A 24303-nucleotide genomic window follows, 5' to 3' on the forward strand; every position below is an offset into this window, starting at 1 on the left:
ATAATAGAAATCTGTTATATGTATGAAAGAGACAAAATTTGTTACATGTATGAAACAGATTAGTTACAGTCAGAAGGACCCGAACGATCTACAGCAGTGGTTTTCAAACTGTGAGGCCCCCCCCCCGGGATTGCCAGCCTTCAGGGTGGCGCAAGGGATGGGTATCAAGAACCGGTTCTTTTCGAGAATCGTTAAGAAATTATTCGATCCATTGATATCAATAGCCTTTTTGCTTAACGATTCCCTTATCAGTCCTTCAGAGTAGCCGTTGTTTTTGAGGGTGTTTTATCGGGAAAATGATCATTGATTTACGTTGCTTGCAGACCCTGCAGCGGGTCTGTAATCAATCACTTCTACAGTGCCTGTTCTTGAAGCAACAAAGCAGTACTCTGACCTGCTGCTTCGTTGGTTCTTTGTGTTGCTGCTTTTCAGAAGTGACAAGTCCGCTTCTTAACCCCTCTCAAAGCCATTTAAAAATGTCAATCGTGAGTCACTTTTGTGCGGATTAAAGTCACTTACTGGGACTCTTTTCTTGTGAGCAAGAAAAGAGACTCATCCTCCGTTCTGTTCAGCTCCAAACGCTGCGCCGTTCTCTGCTGAGTCACGTTAGAGTCCAGTCAGAATTAATAACTTCAAAGCGAATCACCGTGTTAAATCAAAGGACACCTCCTTCTAAACACTGTAACACAAACAAACTACAACAGGCTAAATTTTTATTTTCCTCCCAAAATGAGACGTCCTGCATCCTTTATGAATTACACTGATGCTGATGTGCAACCAGCCTGCGGTAAGAGCTCAGAGGTATGGACATTCATGCCATAAGTAACTGAAACGAAATGCTTTTGAGAAAAAAAATACAGATTTTATTTTTATTCATGTCCAGAGATCAAGGATCCAGTGACCAATTTCATATTTATTTATTTTAAGACTCAATAAAATGTTATTGACATAGAAAACCTGTAAAGCCTACTTTTAGTACACAGAAAATTCACAGGAGGTATTGATAAGGGAATTGATAAGAAATCGGATCGAGAAGCGGAATCAATAATGGCATCGATGGGTAAAATCTTACCAATACCTATCCCTGTTTGAATTCATATTTATGTTAAAATGTGTTAGTTATGCCAAAGACATTTTAAAACACACAGAGATGTTTAAATGTTTAAAAAACATTTAAAATATGACTAAAGGTAAAAAATAGAAGAATAGAAAGTTCTTTAAAAATATGTTTAAAATGTTTACAAAGGCTGTAAAATGTGTAAATGCATAGACAGTTCCTTAAAAATGCACAAATACTTTTAAAATGTGTTTAAGATGTGTAAAACAATAAAAAGCAGTACACGAAGATGCTGAAATTGTGTGTAAGTGTGTCGGGGGGTCATTTGTTCTCTGAGGGGGGGCTCACTCTCCCACACTTTGAAAACACCTGATCTACGGAGAATCCTCAGCACCAATTAGGCTTATGCATTTCCTTGATTAAACGAATGACCCTGAATAGGGGCCTGCCTCATTTAATGACCAGGGCAAAACTTCATCTGAAAACAAAAATAAAAGCCCGCATTAAGGAACATGTTGCACGTTTTTAACATCCCAGTTAGCAAGACAGCATAAGAGTACTCATGATTGAAAGCCTCTCTGGACACATGCGCTAATAATTAGTGGTCACTGATGTACAACCCCTGGCAAACATTATGGAATCACCGGCCTCGGAGGATGTTCATTCAGTTGTTTAATTTTGTAGGAAAAAAGCAGATTACAGACATGACACAAAACTAAAGTCATTTCAAATGGCAACTTTCTGGCTTTAAGAAACACTATAAGAAATCAAGAAAAAAAGATTGTGGCAGTCAGTAACGGTTACTTTTTTAGACCAAGCAGAGGAAAAAAATATGGACTCACTCAATTCTGAGGAATAAATTATTGGAATCACCCTGTAAATTTTCATCCCCAAAACTAACACCTACATCAAATCAGATCTGCTCGTTAGTCTGCATCTAAAAAGGAGTGATCACACCTTGGAGAGCTGTTGCACCAAGTGGACTGACATGAATCATGGCTCCAACACGAGAGATGTCAGTTGAAACAAAGGAGAGGATTATCAAACTCTTAAAAGAGGGTAAATCATCACGCAATGTTGCAAAAGATGTTGGTTGTTCACAGTCAGCTGTGTCTAAACTCTGGACCAAATACAAACAACATGGGAAGGTTGTTAAAGGCAAACATACTGGTAGACCAAGGAAGACATAAAAGCGTCAAGACAGAAAACTTAAAGCAATATGTCTCAAAAATCGAAAATGCACAACAAAACAAATGAGGAACGAATGGGAGGAAACTGGAGTCAACGTCTGTGACCGAACTGTAAGAAACCGCCTAAAGGAAATGGGATTTACATACAGAAAAGCTAAACGAAAGCCATCATTAACACCTAAACAGAAAAAAACAAGGTTACAATGGGCTAAAGAAAAGCAATCGTGGACTGTGGATGACTGGATGAAAGTCATATTAAGCGCCTTGGGGCAACTGTTTGTTGTGATTTGGCGCTATATAAAAAAAAAGTTGATTGATTGATTGATATTCAGTGATGAATCTCGAATCTGCACTGGGCAAGGTGATGATGCTGGAATTTTTGTTTGGTGCCGTTCCAATGAGATTTATAAAGATGACTGCCTGAAGACATGTAAATTTCCACAGTCGATGATATGGGGCTGCATGTCATGTAAAGGCACTGGGGAGATGGCTATCATTACATCATCAATAAATGCACAAGTTTACATTGATATTTTGGACACTTTTCTGATGTTTAAGGATGATGAAATCATTTTTCAAGAAGATAATGCATCTTGCCATAGAGCAAAAACTGTGAAAACATTCCTTGCAAAAAGACACATAGGGTCAATTTCATGACACAGGGTTAATGTCAACGAGCAGATGTGATTTGATGCAGGTGTTAGTTTTGGGGATGGAAATTTACAGGGTGATTCCATAATTTATTCCTCAGAATTGAGTGAGTCCATATTTTTTTCCTCTGCTTGGTCTAAAAAAGTAACCATTACTGGCTGCCACAATCTTTTTTTCTTGATTTCTTATAGTGTTTCTTAAAGCCAGAAAGTTGCCATTTGAAATGACTTTAGTTTTGTGTCATGTCTGTGATCTGCTTTTTTTCTACAAAATTAAACAACAGAATGAACATCCTCCGAGGCCAGTGATTCCATAATTTTTGCCAGGGGTTGTATTTTATTGGTAATTATTCTTCTCACTCTGAGCATTAGCAGGTGCATTTCTGGAAAACATCAGCAGCAATTCTCAGCATTTCTCAGCGTGTGATGTACGTTTTAGAATGAGCACAAACATCCCAATGACTGACAGAGCAAAATGAACCTGCTATGCCCGAAAACGAAGCTTCTGAGCTTTCATTCAGAAGTGACGGCTCTGATTTATAGATGACACACTTCACCTTGAAACGCTTAACGTGGACATTCTCCACCATGCTGTTTTTACACACTACCTGAAAATGCAGGTGTATTTCTCATATTGGAAAAGTCAGAAGATGCTATTTCCAGGAGATAATGGACTCTCTATCTAATGCCCCAAAATGGTGACAGAACTTGAGCTGAAGGCAGAGATGCGACTGGACATCATTCTCTGGTCGGCGATCAGGACCTGAGGACACGTGGAGCTGGACTTGTTTTCTGGCTGGCGATCCATGCCTGAAGACGAGTGGACCTGTTCTCTGGCTGGCAATCGTGCGCGCGTGCGTGGGAGCTACTTTGATGTTGTGGACTTTTTATTTTGAAATCTTTACAACTGGGTAAGTGGCATGTTCATTTTTTTCATCTTTTGCTTTGTGTTCCTTACAATGAAAGTAAAATTTTTATTTTACTTTGAGAGTCTGTGGGAATTTGGATCTTGGTGTGTGTGTGCGCGCAGCAGGCTGCCACTTGAAACATGGACGTAAAATATCACAGATCTGATCGCATCTGATCTGACAGATTTGATCAGATCTGTAATATTTTACGTCCTCTGTTTTATGGCCTTTGTACATGGACATGAAATGTCTCCGCAATGCTGTTTTTCACAAGCAACATGATGACACACACACACACACACACACACACACACACACACACACACACACACACACACACACACACACACACACACACACACACACACACACACACACACACAGTTGTATGTAAAGGTTTGTGCATCCCTGATGATTTCCATGATTTTCCTTTATAAATCATTTGCCTCTACTGGTGGTTGGCTCTCACTGCGGTATTGTATCACTTCCTGTTCCGGAGCACAGCGGTGTTTTTCTGTATCTGTTAGCTGTTTAATCTGCGCAGTTAGATTGATCTAGTTATCTAGATTACGATTTGTTTCCCAGTGTAATCTTTACGTGCCTTAACTAAAGCACTCCTTCTGCTGAATCACCTCTAAATTATTTACACATTATTCACTTTGCGTGTTTTTAGGAATCCGCTAGCTTAGCATAGCTACTAGCTCTTAGCCGATTTAGCATGGTGGCTTCTCCTGTCTCTCCCGCACTTTTCTGCTCTGGGTGTGAAATGTTTAGTTATTCCTCGGCCTCCTTTAGCAGTAACGGTACTTGTAATAAGTGTAGCTTAGTCGTAGCTTTGGAGGCCAGGCTGGGCGAATTGGAGACTCGGCTCCGCACCGTGGAAAATTCTACAGCTAGCCAGGCCCCTGTAGTCGGTGTGGACCAAGGTAGCTTAGACGCCGTTAGTTACCCCCTGGCAGATCCCGAGCAGCCGGGAAAGCAGGCCGACTGGGTGACTGTGAGGAGGAAGCGTAGTTCTAAACAGAAGCCCCGTGTACACCGCCAACCCGTTCACATCTCTAACCGTTTTTCCCCACTCGGCGACACACCCGCCGAGGATCAAACTCTGGTTATTGGCGACTCTGTTTTGCGAAATGTGAAGTTAGCGACACCAGCAACCATAGTCAATTGTCTTCCGGGGGCCAGAGCAGGCGGAAGGAAATTTGAAACTGCTGGCTAAGGCTAAGCGTAAATTTGGTAAGATTGTAATTCACGTCAGCAGTAATGACACCCGGTTACGCCAATCGGAGGTCACTAAAATTAACATTAAATCGGTGTGTAACTTTGCAAAAACAATGTCGGCCTCTGTAGTTTTCTCTGGGCCCCTCCCCAATCAGACCGGCAGTGACATGTTTAGCCGCATGTTCTCCTTGAATTGCTGGCTGTCTGAGTGGTGTCCAAAAAATGAGGTGGGCTTCATAGATAATTGGCAAAGCTTCTGGGGAAAACCTGGTCTTGTTAGGAGAGACGGCATCCATCCCACTTTGGATGGAGCAGCTCTCATTTCTAGAAATCTGGCCAATTTTCTTAAATCCTCCAAACCGTGACTATCCAGGGTTGGGTCCAGGAAGCAGAGTTGTAGTCTTACACACCTCTCTGCAGCTTCTCTCCCCCTGCCATCCCCTCATTACCCCATCCCCGTAGAGACGGTGCCTGCTCCCAGACTACCAATAACCAGTAAAAATCTATTTAAGCATAAAAATTCAAAAAGAAAAAATAATATAGCACCTTCAACTGCACCACAGACTAAAACAGTTAAATGTGGTCTATTAAACATTAGGTCTCTCTCTTCTAAGTCCCTGTTGGTAAATGATATAATAATTGATCAACATATTGATTTATTCTGCCTTACAGAAACCTGGTTACAGCAGGATGAATATGTTAGTTTAAATGAGTCAACACCCCCGAGTCACACTAACTGTCAGAATGCTCGTAGCACGGGCTGGGGCGGAGGATTAGCAGCAATCTTCCATTCCAGCTTATTAATTAATCAAAAACCCAGACAGAGCTTTAATTCATTTGAAAGCTTGACTCTTAGTCTTGTCCATCCAAATTGGAAGTCCCAAAAAACAGTTTTATTTGTTATGGTCTATCGTCCACCTGGTCATTACTGTGAGTTTCTCTGTGAATTTTCAGACCTTTTGTCTGACTTAGTGCTTAGCTCAGATAAGATAATTATAGTGGGCGATTTTAACATCCACACAGATGCTGAGAATGACAGCCTCAACACTGCATTTAATCTATTATTAGACTCTATTGGCTTTGCTCAAAAAGTAAATGAGTCCACCCACCACTTTAATCATATCTTAGATCTTGTTCTGACTTATGGTATGGAAATAGAAGACTTAACAGTATTCCCTGAAAACTCCCTTCTGTCTGATCATTTCTTAATAACATTTACATTTACTCTGATGGACTACCCAGCAGTGGGGAATAAGTTTCATTACACTAGAAGTCTTTCAGAAAGCGCTGTAACTAGGTTTAAGGATATGATTCCTTCTTTATGTTCTCTAATGCCATATACCAACACAGTGCAGAGTAGCTACCTAAACTCTGTAAGTGAGATAGAGTATCTCATCAATAGTTTTACATCCTCATTGAAGACAACTTTGGATGCTGTAGCTCCTCTAAAAAAGAGAGCTTTAAATCAGAAGTGCCTGACTCCGTGGTATAACTCACAAACTCGTAGCTTAAAGCAGATAACCCGTAAGTTGGAGAGGAAATGGCGTCTCACTAATTTAGAAGATCTTCACTTAGCCTGGAAAAAGAGTCTGTTGCTCTATAAAAAAGCCCTCCGTAAAGCTAGGACATCTTTCTACTCATCACTAATTGAAGAAAATAAGAACCCCAGGTTTCTTTTCAGCACTGTAGCCAGGCTGACAAAGAGTCAGAGCTCTATTGAGCTCAGTATTCCATTAACTTTAACTAGTAATGACTTCATGACTTTCTTTGCTAACAAAATTTTAACTATTAGAGAAAAAATTACTCATAACCATCCCAAAGACGTATCGTTATCTTTGGCTGCTTTCAGTGATGCCGGTATTTGGTTAGACTCTTTCTCTCCGATTGTTCTGTCTGAGTTATTTTCATTAGTTACTTCATCCAAACCATCAACATGTTTATTAGACCCCATTCCTACCAGGCTGCTCAAGGAAGCCCTACCATTATTTAATGCTTCGATCTTAAATATGATCAATCTATCTTTGTTAGTTGGCTATGTACCACAGGCTTTTAAGGTGGCAGTAATTAAACCATTACTTAAAAAGCCATCACTTGACCCAGCTATCTTAGCTAATTATAGGCCAATCTCCAACCTTCCTTTTCTCTCAAAAATTCTTGAAAGGGTAGTTGTAAAACAGCTAACTGATCATCTGCAGAGGAATGGTCTATTTGAAGAGTTTCAGTCAGGTTTTAGAATTCATCATAGTACAGAAACAGCATTAGTGAAGGTTACAAATGATCTTCTTATGGCCTCGGACAGTGGACCCATCTCTGTGCTTGTTCTGTTAGACCTCAGTGCTGCTTTTGATACTGTTGACCATAAAATTTTATTACAGAGATTAGAGCATGCCATAGGTATTAAAGGCACTGTGCTGCGGTGGTTTGAATCATATTTGTCTAATAGATTACAATTTGTTCATGTAAATGGGGAATCTTCTTCACAGACTAAAGTTAATTATGGAGTTCCACAAGGTTCTGTGCTAGGACCAATTTTATTCACTTTATACATGCTTCCCTTAGGCAGTATTATTAGACGGTATTGCTTAAATTTTCATTGTTACGCAGATGATACCCAGCTTTATCTATCCATGAAGCCAGAGGACACACACCAATTAGCTAAACTGCAGGATTGTCTTACAGACATAAAGACATGGATGACCTCTAATTTCCTGCTTTTAAACTCAGATAAAACTGAAGTTATTGTACTTGGCCCCACAAATCTTAGAAACATGGTGTCTAACCAGATCCTTACTCTGGATGGCATTACCCTGACCTCTAGTAATACTGTGAGAAATCTTGCTTTTTTGCATTTACGCAATATCTCTAAAATTAGAAAGGTCTTGTCTCAGAGTGATGCTGAAAAACTAATTCATGCATTTATTTCCTCTAGGCTGGACTATTGTAATTCATTATTATCAGGTTGTCCTAAAAGTTCCCTAAAAAGCCTTCAGTTAATTCAAAATGCTGCAGCTAGAGTACTGACGGGGACTAGAAGGAGAGAGCATATCTCACCCATATTGGCCTCTCTTCATTGGCTTCCTGTTAATTCTAGAATAGAATTGAAAATTCTTCTTCTTACTTATAAGGTTTTGAATAATCAGGTCCCATCTTATCTTAGGGACCTCGTAGTACCATATCACCCCAATAGAGCGCTTCGCTCTCAGACTGCAGGCTTACTTGTAGTTCCTAGGGTTTGTAAGAGTAGAATGGGAGGCAGAGCCTTCAGCTTTCAGGCTCCTCTCCTGTGGAACCAGCTCCCAATTCAGATCAGGGAGACAGACACCCTCTCTACTTTTAAGATTAGGCTTAAAACTTTCCTTTTTGCTAAAGCTTATAGTTAGGGCTGGATCAGGTGACCCTGAACCATCCCTTAGTTATGCTGCTATAGACGTAGACTGCTGGGGGGTTCCCATGATGCACTGTTTCTTTCTCTTTTTGCTCTGTATGCACCACTCTGCATTTAATCATTAGTGATCGATCTCTGCTCCCCTCCACAGCATGTCTTTTTCCTGGTTCTCTCCCTTAGCCCCAACCAGTCCCAGCAGAAGACTGCCCCTCCCTGAGCCTGGTTCTGCTGGAGGTTTCTTCCTGTTAAAAGGGAGTTTTTCCTTCCCACTGTAGCCAAGTGCTTGCTCACAGGGGGTCGTTTTGACCGTTGGGGTTTTACATAATTATTGTATGGCCTTGCCTTACAATATAAAGCGCCTTGGGGCAACTGTTTGTTGTGATTTGGCACTATATAAAAAAAATTGATTGATTGATTGATTGATCTAAAGCAGCTGTCTTTGGTTGTCACACCCAGGAAAATGTGTGAAACATATAGTCCAGTGCAGGCAGCAAGCAGCACCTTGTTAATAATCACCAGCCTTGAAAAAAGGCCTGCCTCATTTAGGCAGTGGGTCTGAGCATGGTCTGAAAAGTATGAAGGGCAGTGCTTTTAATCAAGGAAATATGGTAGCCACATTCCTCGAATCGGCAAGTGTCAGTTCTGAACTTAATTTTGTACCTCTGTTACAGTTGGGCACATCCAGACTGCTCTGTCCAGTACATGCGAGGCGTTTTTAATAGGAATACATTGCAATGGGGTGGGCTGTTTTGTCCAATGTGAGCAAAAATCCTGGAAAACATACGAAAACATTGGGACTTTGCTATGTCCAGTGAGTGCGAGTATCCGGTTTACACAATGACAGTTTAGGCGAATTTTATTGTAACATATTCAAAACTTTTTCCAATGTAAAAAATACATGGATGTTCAGGCACCCTGTAAAAACAGAGTTGTGGCAGAGTTTCAGCTACAAGTACAAACAGCCAGCTAAAGGAGTGTTTCTGCATTTGCTCAGACTGACGTCACCTGTTGAGAACTGCAGAGTAAAACGTTTCCCGGAAATGCACCTGCTGATTTTCATAGTGAGAGGTTTAATGTTTAATTAGCAATAAAGTATGTCATCAACCACTGATCATGACCATGTGCGCAGACAGACTTGCAATGACAAATACTTTGATGTTGTGTTGTTGAATGGCATGTTAAATAATATGTGACATGTCTTTTAAACCACCCCCCCCAACTCAACCATCTATAAATATCCCCAAAATTGACACTGGATTGTCAATTTTTCCAATATGCTGTATCCTTAATTGAAGCAGTCCAATCACAAGATGTAATGTCAACGTGTAAATTTATCATTTTTTTCTTTTGTTTGTTCTTCCATGGTCAGGCCCACAGAATGAATAAACATTCCATCCTACCCACCCAAGAAGAAATTGAAAAAAATTGGATTACGACAATTACCGTTAAAGCACTGGATCCATTTCCGCCGTTCATCTCTTTGACCGCCAACATCAAACATACTGTACGAATCACACAAAAGACACACAGGCTGGTCAGTTAAACTGCTGTCAAATCACATCATCCATGATAATACTGGTATACATTTTTATGTGATTAAAAAAAATGTTATATCACAATATCAAAAGCTGGGCTTCCATTACAGATTCAGAGGGAGTACTAAGACGGTGTTAGTGTATTTGGCTAGCTGTCAACTCTACTTTTCCTTCATTGTTTTACTGTTTTTTTTCCCTGGTTGGCGATGCTTCTCCTCTCCTGGTTTATGACAGCTTTATTGCTCCAGAAACCATCTGCAGGAGGTTTCTCTTGGTGTAGATCAGAAAAACAAGCGGCATTCCCCTTTTCTGTCTGCTGTGCCAGTGTTCTGTTGCATTTTTTTTTGTGTCAATTACATTTTTGTCACAGGAACTGTCACAGGAGGTACAGAAGATGCATGAAACTTGGTGGATTGTCAATGAACACCTACCAGACATTTTTTTTTTCTGAGAGGGTTCCTGATCTATGACAATGGATCTTGCCTGTCTTTGCTCATTCCCCAGCTCAGTCTGGTCTGCTCCAACCTCACTGATCATTGCGGTGCTGCGAACAGAGCGGAGTGGACCTCCATAATCTCTGCTTGCTTGCATTTGCATATTTGTATATTCTGCTGCTTGTGAGTCCGCTAAATTGACTTTGGTTTTAGCCTGGTTGCAAGTGTGACACTCACTCTTTTCTTTGCAGAAAACCAGCACAAAATGCACTGGCACCTGGCAATAATTTTTCTGACTACAGGCACAGACACCCCCACCCCCCACCCCTCAGATTTAAAACCTCCAGACAGAGAAATCTGACCACTGTAAAACTCATGTACTGAACTGACAGCAGTGTTTTGTGTCATACACTCAGGAATGACATTACTTTTGGATCATTGTCCACCAAATCCCTCTTGGTCAATTTGTTAGACCATGGATTAAATATGTTGGATTTGTGTGAAACCTAGCTGAGGCCTGGTGTTTTCACTGTATGACTCATCAACCACAGATTTTTAAATACGGATGTTGCTTGGGACTAGACATTAGATGGAAGGCTGGTGTTGATATATACGTCTATATGATAGCGAAATGACAGCGTTTCAATTGAGTAATGCAATGAGACTGCTGTGCTTTATCCTCTTGTGATAACTGTAATTTCAATAGTCATGGCAGTGGATGGTAAGCATTACCGTATTTTTTCTCTAAAAAATACATTTTCATTATGCATATTTTAAATTTGCTACTTACAATTTTGCACTTACATTTCCAAGCCAGCACAAAGACAAGCTCAAATGTGTTGGTGCGAGAGCAGCGTGTTGATCGGTCTTCATTTTTTCTCCCATTTTCTGTATCATCATAAGTTATCCCAAATTCCCCTGAAATATCATGAGATACCTTTGAAGCTATATTATCTACCCCTAGTGTTTAGGCCTTTCTTGTTTTTACTTACTGGAAATTAACTTTGTCCACTTGGAATCTTGTCTCAAAGATCCCTGAAGTCAGTACTCTGCATCGCAGCAAATCCTGGTAAAAATAAATAAATAAATAAATACATTTAGAAAAACAACTGTAACTTCATTTGTAGATCAGCGCAAAAAGAGAATGTTATGGAAAAAAAAGGGGGTCACAAGATTTTTGAATTTTAACTCCTCTCTCTGAGGTTTTGGGTAAAATATGAAATTTCTGAAATCTTAGGTATGAATATTTTATATTTGTGACTACTTTCACGTTCAACATGAAAATAAGCACTGGATGATACCGGACTGAATTTTATGACTCCTTTTGTTCAACAGAGGGACCAAAAAAGATATTCAGTACAACCCCAAAATAAAAAAAAAAGTTGGGATGGTTTGGAAAATGTACAATAAAGAAAGCAGTGACTCTTACATTTACTTTGAGTTCTATCTCATTGCAGAGAGCATAAACCCAAGATTTATGTTTGGTGTGGTCACATTCATTTCATTTAATTTACAGTTGTATGCAAACGTTTGGGCATCACTGATAATTTGAATAATTTTCCTTTATAAATCATTGTTTGTCTGGATCAGAAATTTCAGTTAAATATATCATATAGCAGATGAACACACTGATATTTCAGAAGTGAAATGAAGTTTCTAGTATTTACAGAAAGTGCAATAATTATTTAAACAAAATTAGACAGGTGCATAAATTTGGGCACCCTTGTAATTTTATTGATTTGAATATATTTAGCAGTAATTACTGGAAAACAAAATTGGTTTGGTAAGCTCACTGACCCTTGACCTCCTTACACAGGTGAATACAATCATGAGAAAGGGTATTTAAGGTGGCCTGCATCTCTTCTAATGAGTGGCAACATGAGAGCCTCTAAACAACTCTCAAATGACCTGAAAACAAAGATTGTTCAACATCATGGTTTAGGGGAAGGATACAAAAAGCTATCTCAGATATTTCAGCTGTCAGTTTCCACTGTGAGGAACATAGTGACAGGCACATTACCACAGGCACATTACTAGTTAAGGCCCAAAGTGGCAGGCCAAGAAAAATCTCAGATACGCTGAAGCAAAGGATGGTGAGAACGGTCATAGTCAACCCACAGACATGCTCCAAAGACCTATAACATGATCTTGCTGCAGATAGTGTCTTTGTGCATTGTTCAACTATACAGCGCACTTTGCACAAAGAGATGCTCTATGATGCTATAATACAGAGGAAGCCTTTTCTGTGGACATGCCACAGACAGAGTTGCTTGAGATATGCTAAAGCACATATGGACAAGCCAGCTTCATTTTGGAATAAGGTGCTGTGGACTGATGAAACTAGAATGGAGTTATTTGGACATAACAAGGGGTGGTATGCATGGCTGAAAAAGAACAGCATTCCCAGAAAAATACTACCTACAGTAAAATTTGGAGGTGGTTCCATCATGCTGTGTGGCTGTGTGGCCAGTGCAGGTACTGGGAATCTTGTTAAAGTTGAGGGTCACATGGATTCCAGTCAATATCAGCAGATTCTTGAGAACAATGTTCATGAAACAGTGACAAAGTTGAAGTTGCGCCAGGGCTGGATCTTTCAACAAGACAACGACCCTAAACACTGCTCAAAATTTACTAAGGGATTCATGCAGAGGAACAAATACAACATTCTGGAATGGCCATCTCAGTCCCCAGACCTGAATATTATTGAAAATCTGTGGTGTGATTTTAAGCAGGCTGTCCATGCTAGGAAACAAACAAACCTGAGATGTTTTGTAAAGACGAATGGTCCAGAATACCTTCAACCAGAATCCAGACTCTCATTGGAAGCTATAGGAAGCGTTCAGAGGCTGTTATTTCTGCAAAAGGAGGACCTACTAAATATTGATGTATTTTTTTCTGTTTGGGTGTCCAAAGTTATGCACCTGCCTAATTTTGTTTAAATAATTATTGAACACTTTCTGTAAATCCTATAAACTTCATTTCACTTCTCAAATATCACTGGGTTTGTCTGCTATATAATATATTTAACTGAAATTGCTGGTCCAAACAACCAATGATTTATAAAGGAAAATCATGGAAATAATCAGGGGTCCCCAAACGTTTGCATATAACTGTACATCCATTACTCCATTTAAGGCCTGCAACACTTTCTAAAAAAGTTGGGATACTTTTGTGGATACTGCGTTGGTAACAAATCATGGTGACAAGCACCTGTTGACATTCCCAGTTTGAAACAACTTTAAGTTTTTAAACCTCGTTATTAACCCCAAATTACTCCGATCCAAACTTTTTTGGAACGTGTTGCAGGCCGGAAATGCAGGATTAGATATATATTAATTTTTTAAAATGTTGACCCAAGAAAATGTGAAATATTTTTGGTTCATACTGTATGCAATGAAACACAAGTCAAAGTAAAGGTAAATCATTGCGGGTTTATTTATTTATTTTTTAAATTTGCCATTTCCATGCAGTCCCAATTTTTTTTTTCCTTATTTGGGGTTGTACATACAGTTTTACCATCAGAGAGCCTCATCCACAACTACCACAAAAGACTCCAAGCTGTCACTGATGTTAAAGGGGGCAATTTGTTGTATTAGGAATAGGGGTATGTCAACTTTTGATAGGGGTCATTTGAGGAGTTTCTGTTGTCATTATGTCATTAAAAAGAGTAAACACAGTTGTTTGACAATAAATGGCTTCACCCAACCACTAACCATGAGTGAAAAAAAAGTCTGTTATTCATATTCTTTGAAAAATGGCCAAAAAACAAAAAGTCTGCCAGTGTAGGACAACTGAGGATATACCCATCATTTCTGCCAAGGGTTCATCTTTACTCTCAAACTCCACTGTGTACAGTTAGCTGGAAATAACTGTCAAAGACATCAGCCGTTTATAAAATACTGAGCTGTGTATTCAGAGTTGCAAGCAGTATGTGACTGTTTTTAAATGTTAATTCACAATTGCACTGTGAAAAAAGTTGTTCTTGATTTATGGAGAACTTCATGTAAAACTTTCTAGACACTCACTCACCTGATCTGTTGGAGTGTAATCACTTTGTTTCACAATGTCAATCTTATCTAGAAAGCTGCAGAGAGAAAACAAGTTTGTTATTCTAAAACACAAACACGTTCCCAAAAGAGACAGGAAAAAAATTATAATGTGTATATATATTAATATTTTGAATTGATAATTCTGGATTTCTCAATCTGCACAATTTGAGCGAGCCTTCAGTTTGTTATCCTCTCTTCCCAATTTCTGTTAACTAACTACACAATAATTTAGCACATGGAAACGATACATGAACTGTAGCTATGTGCCAAAATGTTTTTTTTCGGGGGGGGGGGGGGGGGGGGGGGGGGCTCGCAAATATGGCTGAAACAATTAGTAAAAATAACCCAATAATTTAGAAAAAAAATATTCCAATAATAATTTACTAGTTGAATTCTCTTTATGGCCCAGTCACACGGAATACCACAATTCCTGAACAAAGGGAAAAAAGTTTTAAAAAGTCACAAATAACTGAGAAGAGGTGGACAAACGAGCTTTATCACCGAAAAGCTTGCGAATCAAGAGCGCAAAAGGGACAAAAGAGGAACAAAATGAAACCGAAGCTAACGATGATCTTGATGCTTTAAAGAAATGGGCCTGGAGCCACAGCTGGAGCAGTGTGTGTCTGCATCTCTGAGTTCCAGGATTCAGTGCTGGGATGGAGCTCATAGTGCCTGAGTTCTGGAGAAACTGCAGAGTGCGTGATCCAACCCACTGTGTAGATTTGTGCGCACGTTGGTGGGTCCACCTGCTCTGGTTCCTCGTCCAGAACAAAAGAGGAATCATCTCCTCCATCATCAGAATCCTCACTGTCTGACGACACGCTGCGCGCTACGTCTTGCTCCATTAAAAAAAAAAAAAAAACGCTGGTGTGCCGTGGTGACTGCTCTATCACTGTATTACGTTACTAAGCCATATATATTGATTTATAACAGAACATTGTCAAAAGGGGGAATAAATATAAGTGTAAAGATGATTGAATATATCAGAGCAGTAAACTGGTCAGTCCGTGTGAACGCGCACTGACTCACATGCGGTTATTTACACCTCACTGATCCACAACGTGAATTCTGCCTTCCAGAACAGCTCTTTATATAATCATCTGAATTATCTACCTGTTGCCACATGTACAAAATGGCTGGATTGTTATTCCTACACTCATATTGTTGTATTTAATAAAAAAATAATAAGTGCACACAGGAGCTGCTGCTGCCGCTATGTTCAACAAGTACCATCGGAAATTACACAACTTTTTTTGTTGTTTCAAATTCAGCAATTGCTTGCGGCAAAATAATTGTTTTCACACAAAAGATTCATTCTGGCCTATATAAGGTGCCTGAGCCCAGTGAAGATGACCCCCCCCCCCACCAGATTTAAAAAAATCCAAGCAAACAGCCTGAGTTTGCCCTGTAATTTCCGATGGTACATGAACACAGCAGCAGCGCTCACAAACTGCTTCTCTACTGTATGAAAACATTTAGCTGATCAAATGAAGTCAAACTAAACGCTAATGTTACAAAAACTAAGGAAATGATTAAAAAAAACCATCAAGAACAACAACAAAATGAAATACGGACAAATTTAGGTTTTCGGTGGCATTTGTTCACATTTTTAAGCAGTTTAAAAATCCTGATGAAGCAACAGCTGCAGGAACAAAGCTGCGCCAAGGTGAAACGATGCCACTAAAAGTCCAGATTTCTTGTTTTGTTTGGGCTTCATTGCCCTTCGTTAAGAGCCGTGTGACCGGGCCTTTAGGACAATCAACTACATTTCAGACTGCTATAACCAGAGAGCCTGGCAGGGTAAAGTAGCGACACAAGCCATCTCAAGATGTCAAAGATGTGTAAAAGCAGCAGTGTATAGGAACATTTTATAAAGCCGCTGTCTAAAAATGCAGTCATATTGTAGCATCTGAACAAAATTAACTCTGCCATGGGAGGAACTGGAAGTAGCAAAAAGTCAAAGCAGTTCAAATGGTGCTAGCTAGCTAAACCTATGCCAGTTAGTTAACTAGGATAATTTTTAAAAACAGGCTGTGTTAGCAAATAATATCCTCATTGTTTTTCTTTAACATGTCAAGATATGGCATGCCCTGGATGTTAGCCTTTGCATGGATGCTAATTATACAATAACATGACTTTGACAAACCTGTGGATGCTAATGAAATGAGAGGCTGCCAATCACAGAAAGAGGGCCTATTATGGAGTTAAATTTGTCTCATTAAGGTCTGCAAATGCACAGAGGGTGAATAGTCCTTGATTTGCATACGTGTTTTGCGATCCACAAGCAAAAATGTCTGATTTGTAACTTGTGTGTTGGTTTTTACAAATAAATATGTATTTGCAAACATATCAGTTTTTTTCATTTGTTAAAAAAAAGGCATTTGTAAAACTGAAAATTCTGTTTGTGAAGTGTGATTCAGCATTTGTGGATTACCGATCACACACATTTATGGCTTTGCTCGCTTAGGCAATATTGAGACATCCTGAGCGCAAAACTACATTGAGATACATAAATATGTTGGTTGCTATTCACACTCACATCCAGTAGATGGCACTGTTGTTCTATGCAGTTTTATATGGGGGGGAGGGGGGTTGACGAGAGGAGACTCAGAAAATATCATTTCCCATAGTGCCTTTTGGTGCATGTGTCGATTAATGCGCAAACCTTTAAAAGATGTGCGCAACATTTTCACTTTGTCAAAATGACAGAGTTGCTGTTAATGTCGATAAACTGTCCGGAATTAGTTTGTTTATAAATGAAACCATGAGTGAACCTCCCCAAAAACAAACAAAAAAACAAAGTTTCATTTTATGGTTTCATTGCTTCACCTGGTTGAATGGAACATTCCAGCTTTCACCTCAGAGAAGAATATTGAAGAAATGATGGATAGCTGTGGTGAATGCTGGGATGGTTGTGCCAAATAAAATAATTACAGTAAAGAGTTATATCTCTTAAAATAAGTGATGTTTTTCTTCATGTTGGTGGCTGAGAAATGCACCTATTGTCACGCACTACTTCTTTAATAACACTGCAGTTATTCACAAGCAATTCCCACAAGAAGGAATTAAAGAATTTCCGGATGTCTTCTGTGTTTTCATCAGGCTGTGATTTTGACAAAGAATACCACCAGGTCAGATTAAAAAACTTCATTTACTCTCTGTGCTGCCAATACATCTGCTTCAAATGACGCAAACTTTGTTTTTGTTGATAAAATAAAAAATAAAATACAGGATCTAACAGAAGAAATTCTTCCTGTTCCCTGGCTGGGAATTTGTTTAGAATGGAAATGGAGACATTAACAGCATCAGGTCTGGATAGAGTTCAGACAGAAATGTGAACCACATTTCAGAAAAGTTGTACTCTAATGACCAACGCGAAGCAACACAAATGCAAAGTATGCTTATGATTAGACAAATAATGTGATATACTTTTGGAATGGGCAAGTAAATTATATTTATACGACAACATGATTTTAAGTGTTTTGAAGAGATAGTTATACTTTTTTATATTTATTGTTAGCTAGCACATGCCTAATATTAACACAAGGCTACAAAGTAAAACATGAATATTCAATTTAAAGCCATTGTTTTGTGCATTAATTGTCCATTTACTAAATTAAGGTCGTAATCATGAGATTAACTGATAATCAAAATAAACATGAGCTGCTACTAAAAACTGGAGTCAGGAACTACTGTAAGTCAAGAACTAAAATGGTTTCTCGTTCTTTATTGTGAATCCACAAAAAAATTAATGGGTTCTTCATGTTCCCAGTTACAAGCCTCAGTGACTCACAGGGAACTAAAAAGTTCACATTCCGCACTTGTGGGAGGTCATTTTCTATTGGTTCCGCCTCAGTCTTCTTCCACACTTAGAGTCCCATATCATAAACATGAATAAATAAATGTACACTCCTGAGACTGACAAAGACAGAGTGCACGTGAGAATCAATGTGAAAAGGGGATAAAAAGAGAGGAAGAAACAAAGAATGAAAGTGTAGTGGCGTCTGTCTGACATCACAGAGCAGATTTCAAAAATAACTCCTCGGCACCCTGGCCTCCAGCAGGGTTACCATGGAGACCCAACCACAGGCACTATTATTAGTCTATCACTTACCAAACCGGTGCAGCGAGAGTAGATCCAGACAGAAGACAGAGAGGGAGAAAAGCAGGAGGGGGAAAAAGGAGGAGCACAACAAACTTGGTGTTGTATGTGTGAAGGTGAAGAGGGAGGCAGAAAACCCAGGACTGGACCGTCTCACCCACTTGAGAGAAACGTGTCAGGGACACGCACTCGTAAATCTTTTCAAAGCAAAACCAGATGAAGGAATCTGTTTAAGCACAAATAAAATCAGAATAATTTACTGTTTTGTTTTTATTAAAGTGCCGGTACACTCAGTCCAGATCTGCTCCTCACGTCAGCCCTCCTTTTCCAAACATCCGCCGCTCTATAGATGACTCAGCCACAACCATGTTCAGCCCCAAATACTACAAGTTGCAGCTAAAAGAACATAAATATAACACAATGCTAAAATACCCTCGGCCGTATGACCATTGTCTTCTTTAGGGCCCCTTCACACATCGTGTGAAGTTTGGTCAAAGTGCGCACGAAGTGCGCATGAAGCAGGAATCGTGTGCAAAATGTGTAAAATCGTCTCTGCCTCAAACGACTCGTACACCTGTTGCTATAACTATTTGCGCACACCAGCAGCTGAAAGACAGCATGTGTGCTGTGAGAACCCATCAATCCCTCTTGCGGCAGGTGTCGGCCCAATTCCAGCTGACACACACAAACATCTAACACCGCTTGTTTGACACTTACAAAATGTGTGGCCATTCGCACTCTTGGCACAACAGTCTGCAGACAATCACTGTTGTGCTGGCAGTGAAATTTGTCTAAGTTCTCCATGAGTGTGGCTTTGGTGTGTCAGACCACTGAAGCGGCTGTGGAGATCTGTCATTCTGGACAACCCAGCTGGACAACAAGTACTGTGTTTGGACGGACATGGACTAACAACTGACCACTGTGACACGTGTGTGTCTGTTTGCTGTCATCACGTGGACATAAATAAAAATATATATCCCTATGGCGATATATCCTGTAGGCTGCAGCGAGTGTGCACGCGCGCTCCCTTGCTGCAGTCCACTGACAGGCTACCCCAAGGTTGAAACAGACCATCAGACCAGAACACACAGCGGGCGATCTGACTTCCACGTCACCCACGTGAGCTCTGTTCCATATGATGTAGTATCGGTTCTGGCGCGCCGTCCACAAGACACGCATGTCGGGCAGGACACGTGCGCGGGCCAGATGTGGATATGAGAAGAGCGAATTGCTTCTCATTCATGTCATTTCATGACTATGTCTGTGATCATGGGTCATCTACAGAGGAACAGATGGATCATATTTGTATTGCCCGCTTGATAAGAGCAATTCAATATAAAATTATGTGTTTTTATGGTGTAAGTTTTTTTTTTTTAAATACATCCAACTCTTTGATTTCAGGCATTTTCCCCGCACCATTTACAGGCAACTGATGGTAGCTCAGTGGTAAAGTTTCAGGCTAGCAATTAGTAAAGTGCATATATATATATATATATATATATATATATATATATATATATATATATATATATATATATATATATATATATATATATGTATACACACACACACACACACACACACACAAGGTCTGTGAGAAAAGTATCCGACCTTATTATTTTTTTAAAAAACCATATGGATTTGAATCACGTGTGATTACATCAGCCAAGCTTGAACCCTCGTGGGCATGCAAGAGTTTTTTCACGCCTGTCGGTGACGTCATTCGCCTGTGAGCACTCCTTGTGGGAGGAGTGGTCCAGCCCCCTCGTCGGAATTCCTTTGTCTGAGAAGTTGCTGAGAGACTGGCGCTGTGCTTGATCAAAATTTTTTCAAAAACTGTGAGGCACATCCGAGTGGACATCATTCGAGAAATTCAGCTGGTTTTCGGTGAAAATTTTAACAGCTGATGAGAGATTTTGGATTGTTTCTATCGCTGTAAGGACTTCCCACGGAGCGGGACGTCGCGCAGCGCTCCGAGGACGACGTCGTCATGCTGTTTCAAGCTGAAAACCTCCAAATTTAAGCCTCTGTTGACCCAGGACGTCGTGAGAGAACAGAGAACTTTCAGAAGAGCTTGGAATCAGCAGTTTATCCTGACATTCCACTGTTAAAGGAGATTTTTTTTTTAATCAAAGACGTGCGGACGGATTGGCACGTCGGCTCGCAACCAGCGCTGCGCGCCCGCCACAGGAAAAACACCTCCGTTGGAAGCCATAAGGACAAGTTGGAACATGCCCTGCTGTTAAACAATTTCTCAGATACTCACTCAACTGAAAGCCACCAAAAGCCGCCTGGATTTTACAAATGGTTATCAACACGGAGGTGTTTTTCCTGTGGCGGGCGAGCCAACACGCCAATCTGTCCACACGTCTTTCATTAAAAAATCTCCTTTAACAGTGGAATGTCCGGATAAACTGCTGATTCCGAGCTCTTCTGAAAGTTCTCTGTTCTCTCACGACATCCTGGGTCAACAGAGGCTTAAATTTGGAGGTGTAGAGCTTGAAACAGGATGATGACGTCGCCTCGGAGCGCTGCGCAACGTCCCACTCCGTGGGAAGTCCTTACAGCGATAGAAACTATCCAAAATCTCTCATCAGCCGTTAAAATTTACACCGAAAACCAGCTGAATTTCTCGAATGGTCTCCACTCGGCTGTGCCTCACAGTTCTTGAAAAAATTTTGATCAAGCACAGCGCCAGTCTCTCAGCAACTTCTCAGACAATGAAAATCCGACAAGGGGGCTGGACCACTCCTTCCACAAGGCGTGCTCACAGGCGAATGACGTCACCGACAGGCGTGAAAAAACTCACGCATGCGCACGAGGGTTCAAGATTGGCTGATGTAATCACACGTGATTCAAATCCATATATTTTTAAAAATAAAACTGTCGGTTTCTTTTCTAATATACCTCGTATATATATATATATATATATATATATATATATATATATATATATATATGGAAGTATCATGTGGCAAATTAGATGGGCTTGATTGAACATGTACAAATTGTAAATAATTCAGTAGGATCTGAATAATTAGTGTAAATAAAAATAAATGTATAATTTATATATAATTTGCACTGGGACACCAATTAAACACCTGCAAATTATAAAGGCCCATTCGTCTTTGGAACACCAGCGGCTGCGTATATATATATATATATATATATATATATATATATATATATATATATATATATATATATATATATATATATATATATACTCAACAAAAATATAAACACAACACTTTTGGTTTTGCTCCCATTTTAAATGAGATGAACTCAAAGATCTAAAACTTTTTCCACATACACAATATCACCATTTCCTTCAAATATTGTTCACAAACCAGTCTAAATCTGTGACAGTGAGCACTTTGCCTTTGCTGAGATAGGTGTGCCATACCAAGATGCTGATTAGACACCATGATTAGTGCACAGGTGTGCCTTAGACTGCCCACAATAAAAGGCCACTCTGAAAGGTGCAGTTTTGTTTTATTGAGGGGGATACCAGTCAGTATCTGGTGTGACCACCATTTGCCTCATGCAGTGCAACACATCTTCTTGTCAATTGTGGCCTGTGGAATGTTGGTCCACTCCTCTTCAATGGCTGTGCGAAGTTGCTGGATATTGGCAGGAACTGGTACACGCTGTAGTATACACCGGTCCAGAGCATCCCAAACATGCTCAATGGGTGACATGTCCGGTGAGTATGCCGGCCATGCAAGAACTGGGACATTTTCAGCTTCCAAGAATTGTGTACAGATCCTTGCAACATGGGGCCGTGCATTATCCTGCTGCAACATGAAGTGATGTTCTTGGATGTATGGCACAACAATGGGCCTCAGGATCTCGTCACGGTATCTCTGTGCATTCAAAATGCCATCAATAAAATGCACCTGTGTTCTTCGTCCATAACAGACGCCTGCCCATACCATAACCCCACCGCCACCATGGGCCACTCGATCCACAACATTGACATCAGAAAACCGCTCACCCACACGACGCCACACACGCTGTCTGCCATCTGCCCTGGACAGTGTGAACTGGGATTCATCCGTGAAGAGAACACCTCTCCAACATGCCAAACGCCAGCGAATGTGAGCATTTGCCCACTCAAGTCGGTTACAACGACGAACTGGAGTCAGGTCGAGACCCCGATGAGGACGACGAGCATGCAGATGAGCTTCCCTGAGACGGTTTCTGACAGTTTGTGCAGAAATTCTTTTGTTATGCAAACTGATTGTTTCAGCAGCTGTCTGAGTGGCTGGTTTCAGACGATCTTGGAGGTGAACATGCTGGATGTGGAGGTCCTGGGCTGGTGTGGTTACACGTGGTCTGCGGTTATGAGGCTGGTTGGATGTACTGCCAAATTCTCTGAAACGCCTTTGGAGACAGCTTATGGTAGAGAAATGAACATTCAATACACGAGCAACAGCTCTGGTTGACATTCCTGCTGTCAGCATGCCAATTGCACGCTCCCTCAAATCTTGCGACATCTATGGCATTGTGCTGTGTGATAAAACTGCACCTTTCAGAGTGGCCTTTTATTGTGGGCAGTCTAAGGCACACCTGTGCACTAATCATGGTGTCTAATCAACATCTTGATATGGCACACCTGTGAGGTGGGATGGATTATCTCAGCAAAGGAGAAGTGCTCACTATCACAGACTTAGACTGGTTTGTGAACAATATTTGAGGGAAATGGTGATATTGTGTATGTGGAAAAAGTTTTAGATCTTTGAGTTCATCTCATACAAAATGGGAGCAAAACCAAAAGTGTTGCGTTTATATTTTTGTTGAGTGTGTGTATATATATATATATATATATATATATATATATATATATATATATGCACAGCGGGGGGGGGGGGGGGGGGGGGGGGCGGCGTGAGTGGCCCACTGCGGCGTTTACCGAGCCCGCAGACTCAGTAAGCGCCATTGGAGGCAGTGAGAGCAATCGCGGCGATGCCAACCGGTGCTGCAACCGGCCCGCCTGATAAGGACGCAATGCGCTGTAAAAAAAAAAAAAAGAAGCATGCAAAATTGCACTAAAAAAATCAGCGAAACTGCAAGGCTGCGAAAGGGGAACCGCGTTATAGCGAGGGACCACTGTACTCCTGAGTACTTGTCAACACCCCCGAGTCACACTAACTGTCAGAATGCTCGTAGCACGGGCCGGGGCGGAGGATTAGCAGCAATCTTCCATTCCAGCTTATTAATTAATCAAAAACCCAGACAGAGCTTTAATTCATTTGAAAGCTTGTCTCTTAGTTTTGTCCATCCAAATTGGAAGTCCCAAAAAACAGTTTTATTTGTTATTATCTATCGTCCACCTGGTCGTTACTGTGAGTTTCTCTGTGAATTTTCAGACCTTTTGTCTGACTTAGTGCTTAGCTCAGATAAGATAATTATAGTGGGCGATTTTAACATCCACACAGATGCTGAGAATGACAGCCTCAACACTGCATTTAATCTATTATTAGACTCTATTGGCTTTGCTCAAAAAGTAAATGAGTCCACCCACCACTTTAATCATATCTTAGATCTTGTTCTGACTTATGGTACGGAAATAGAAGACTTAACAGTATTCCCTGAAAACTCCCTTCTGTCTGATCATTTCTTAATAACATTTACATTTACTCTGATGGACTACCCAGCAGTGGGGAATAAGTTTCATTACACTAGAAGTCTTTCAGAAAGCGCTGTAACTAGGTTTAAGGATATGATTCCTTCTTTATGTTCTCTAATGCCATATACCAACACAGTGCA

At 40.3% G+C, this 24303-nt stretch overlaps 1 protein-coding gene across 1 annotated transcript in view; it reads right to left on the reverse strand.

Annotated features, from left to right (window-relative positions):
* gnas (GNAS complex locus) overlaps positions 1–24303 on the reverse strand; it is a 157861-nt gene that overhangs the window by 20403 nt on the left and 113155 nt on the right. Inside the window, exons 6-8 of the mRNA XM_034171724.1 lie at positions 14410–14464; positions 11373–11446; positions 9855–9913 (exon numbers count right to left, since the gene is read on the reverse strand). Coding sequence (XP_034027615.1) covers positions 9855–9913; positions 11373–11446; positions 14410–14464 — 188 coding nt within the window. The remainder of the gene's footprint in view (positions 1–9854; positions 9914–11372; positions 11447–14409; positions 14465–24303) is intronic.

This window comes from Thalassophryne amazonica, chromosome 6, assembly GCF_902500255.1.
Source record: "Thalassophryne amazonica chromosome 6, fThaAma1.1, whole genome shotgun sequence".
NCBI classification, from domain to species: domain Eukaryota; kingdom Metazoa; phylum Chordata; class Actinopteri; order Batrachoidiformes; family Batrachoididae; genus Thalassophryne; species Thalassophryne amazonica.